This window comes from Phragmites australis, chromosome 6 (genome assembly GCF_958298935.1).
Source record: "Phragmites australis chromosome 6, lpPhrAust1.1, whole genome shotgun sequence".
NCBI lineage: Eukaryota > Viridiplantae > Streptophyta > Magnoliopsida > Poales > Poaceae > Phragmites > Phragmites australis.
This window is the reverse complement of record NC_084926.1, coordinates 15,136,867-15,140,394: the sequence shown is the minus strand read 5'-3', so window position 1 is coordinate 15,140,394 and position 3,528 is coordinate 15,136,867. Positions and strand designations below refer to the sequence as shown.

The 3,528-nt window shown below is 55.1% G+C and overlaps 1 protein-coding gene across 1 annotated transcript; it reads left to right on the top strand.

Annotated features, from left to right (window-relative positions):
- The first annotated feature begins 957 nt into the window (after window positions 1-957).
- Window positions 958-3,018, top strand: LOC133922998 (uncharacterized). Its single transcript, XM_062368481.1, has one exon. It carries the CDS (start codon window positions 958-960, stop codon window positions 3,016-3,018), a length of 2,061 nt encoding a protein of 686 aa, XP_062224465.1.
- The last annotated feature ends 510 nt before the right edge of the window (window positions 3,019-3,528 follow it).

Sequence of the window (3,528 nt, the reverse complement as noted above, 5' to 3'; positions counted from 1 at the left end):
TGTCATGCTAAACAAAGTACCACATAATTAAGATAACTTTTAATGGATTATCCTAAAATATACTCTAATTAGATTGGCCAAATTGGAAAGAAGGTGCATAGGAGTGGAGACACATGTATGGACGTTCATACTAGTGAGACTCATGCGTCATGCGTGTTACGAGGGACAAACTACGAGGGAAGGTGTAGGGCCCATGACATCTTTCTCTAGCCTTTTTTCCCCAAGCTAGATCCCATGCACGCTATTTTGGATTGTTATAACTTTTTCAGCTGTTAAGTTGCTGGAGATTATCTTATACGCCACGGGCAAGCATATAGTCCATTTTGTTGTTATATATAAACTTGATTAATATTAAACAAATCAATATATAAAATAAGGTTCTTTTTACAAAAAAATCCTGAAAACTATCACCATTCATGCATACCGGTCCTCAACAAATTTGTGCACGTAGGCAATGTTTTTATTTTTCTTTGGAAGAATGTAAAATACAAATTTTATTGCCACTTTTTTAATAAAACGTCAAACTGTAGTAAGGTAAAAAGGATGGGAGAAACCAAAATATACATGGATTCTGCTTGATTGTATAAAAGTTTCAAAATTACTAGTAATTTGGCTAGAAATGTTAAAATGTATAAAAGGTAATTTTAATTATGAAGATTATTTGATTTGGTTTGCCCACTTTTCTTTTGGCTGGCACGTAGGGTGCATGCCCCTTGCAGTTTCCATCTCGCAGGCCATATAGCAGTCGGACTCATCCCTGCTTTCTCCGGAATACGCCCTGCGGCGGAATTCGAGAGTCGGCCTCGCCGGCGCCCCTTCTTCCCAAGTAGGGAAGCTAGCGCCACCATTCTCTTCACTCACCTCCGCTCCGCCTCTCGTGAACCGTCCGTGCAAAGTCGCAGAGGGAGACGCCACCGCGCGCGAGCTAGCTAGCGCGGTAGAACCCATTGCTGACGGATGCCGCGACCGGGGCTTGCGCGCGGCGAGACAGCGCAAGAGCCGGCCGCCCAGCGCGTTGGCGTCGAAGAATCCTCCGCGCCCGGGAGGAAGGGCGCCCTGGTGAGGCGCAACGCGTTCGACGTCAAAAGGGAGATCTTTGCGGTCGGCGAGATGCCCGCCCTGGCGCGGCGGCTCCTCCGGAAACGGTTGGGGTCGGAGCTCGACGCCGTCCGCGATATCCTCAGGAAGGTGGAGATCTTGTTCCCTGATGCTGGAGAAACCCGCATGGCTGTCCCCACCGACAAGGACGGCTGGTTCATGGCCGCCGAACCACGCCCGGAGGCGCCGATGGAGGATGATGGCAGCAGGGCGGCGAAGAGGAGAAATGTGTCTCCTTTCGCAGAGCAGGCAGAGGAGAAGCCGCGGATGACGTCGGATCAGAGGAGGCGGCTGGCCGGTCGCCTGGCCTCGCTGGCGGCGGTGTTACCGGATCACGTCGTCGCGTTCCTGCAGAACCAGCGTGGTGGAGATGCCGATCCCCATGGCTACGGTGGCGAGATCGAGGTCGCCGTGCACTGCTTGAAGGACGCGGCCCTGTCCAAGCTGAAGGAGCTGCTGGACAAATTCGTGCCGGAGAGCACGCCCAAGAATCACGAACGCGCAGCCATGGATGGCTCCGGCGTTAGCTGCCTGTCCCAGCATCAAGACGCGGTAGAAAAGATCGCCCCGGTGGAAGAGGACGAGGGGGAGGATGTCTACCTCTGTGGCGGCGTCTCCCCCAAAGCGCTCCGGGACATCGCTGAGGAGTACGACGAGCTCGTGGATGGCATCGGAGTTCAGCCCCTGTCTCCGCTCGCGCGCAAGTACGTCGATCTCAACGAGCAAGACGCGTACGTTGACATCTGCGGTGAAGGCTCCCCAGTCGTGTTGCTTGCAAAGGCCGGCGAGACCAGAAGCAGCCCAAGATCAAGAAGCAGTGACTCCGATGCATCATCGAGTGATTCCGATGCGTCCTCTAGTGATTCCGACTCGAGCAGCAGCTCGGACAGCGACTCAGACGAGAGTGTCAGCAGCCCACCTCCGCTGCCGGTTCTTCACAAGGAGGACGACACCCCTGCGCAGATACTGGCGTCGGCGCCAGGGGTGGTGCAGATTGCTGAGGCAGAGGAGCTCCAGGAACAATGCTTCGCGCCCGCGCTGACGGCGCGCCTGATCACCAGCAGCCCACCTGCACCGGCAGCTCTTCCCAAGGAGAATGTCACCTCTCCGCAGCCACCGGAGCCGGTGCGGGATGCGGAGTACAGCAACAGAACTTCCCTTCCACATAGATCGTCGTGGGAGCAAGAGAACCTCCAGGACCTGAGCGCCGCGCCCGCGCCCGCTTCGGCAGCGCGCTTGATCACCACCAGCCCACCTGCACTGGCGGCTCTTCCCAAAGAGAATAACAACTCTCCGCAGCCACCGGAGCCGGTGCGTGATGCGGAGTACAGCGCTAAGCAAGAGAAGCTTCAGGACCTGAGCGCCGCGCCCGGCCCGATGGCGAGCTTGATCACCAGCAGCCTACCTACAGCCGCTGCTCTTCACAAGGAGAACGACACCTCTGCGCAGCCACCGGAGCCAGCCCCTGAGACAGTGCAGATTGCAGATCCAGAGGAGCCCCAGGACCAGATCGCCGAGCCCGAGCCGGCGGCTGGCCCGATCACCGACCTGATTGCCAAGGCGCAGGAGGCGATAGAGCGGCGGCGGCGGCAGGAGAGGGAGCGCGCGAGGAAGAAAGCCCGCCAGGAGCTGCTCGAGGTGGAGCGGGCGGCGTTGCCCAACGAGCGCATACACCCGCTGATCATGGAGGCGCTCGGCATCGCCGCGTTCGAGCACATCGTGAGCACCGTCGAGGACGCAAACACGGCGCGGGCCCGGGTGAACAGCGGCGAACTCCGCGTCGCACCCGACTGCCCCAGCATCCTGCAGCAGTTGGGGCTCTTCCTGAAGGCAGACGTCGGCGGCGAGGAGCGAGAGCAGCTCCTGGGCTCCGCTCCTGGCCCCGAAGACATGGATGTGGAGGAAGGGGAGATTCGATAGGAACGTAGGCACCATGCATGCATCAATGCAGAATTCTATCGTTGGTTTTGTACACCTCCTGATTCCCTCACCTTGGAATAATCAACAACTGTTTGTATCATGTTCTCAATCTAGTGATTTTGCAACATTGCTTTACTAGCAAGACGTTGAGCATGTATGCTGAATATACTTGTCAGCGATTGGTTTTACAAAATCTCACATTTCGATTTGAGGTCTTTTCGGACTTACTTTCTGCGCGAAAAGATGGATATCTGGCCATTTCAAAATGGAGTTGACACGTCCCGGACGTACTATTCAACGAGAACATGGAATTATGTTTAAATGACAAGCGAAATTCAGATGGCGAAATACCTTGACTCGAATTCTTTATTTGAGAAAATACAGTGTCTGAAACTCTGAATTGATGCCTAGTGATATTGGCTGGAGTTCTCGTGCTTGAACTTGGTGGGATCCCATTGTTGGTTTGCTCAGGTGTTAGGTGAGGCTGCTTATCCTTCTTGTTGCACCGCG

What these genes read in the sequence shown, in the direction of transcription:
- LOC133922998 (XM_062368481.1), top strand. Translation starts at nt 958, where the DNA reads ATGCCGCGACCGGGGCTTGCGCGCGGCGAGACAGCGCAAGAGCCGGCC.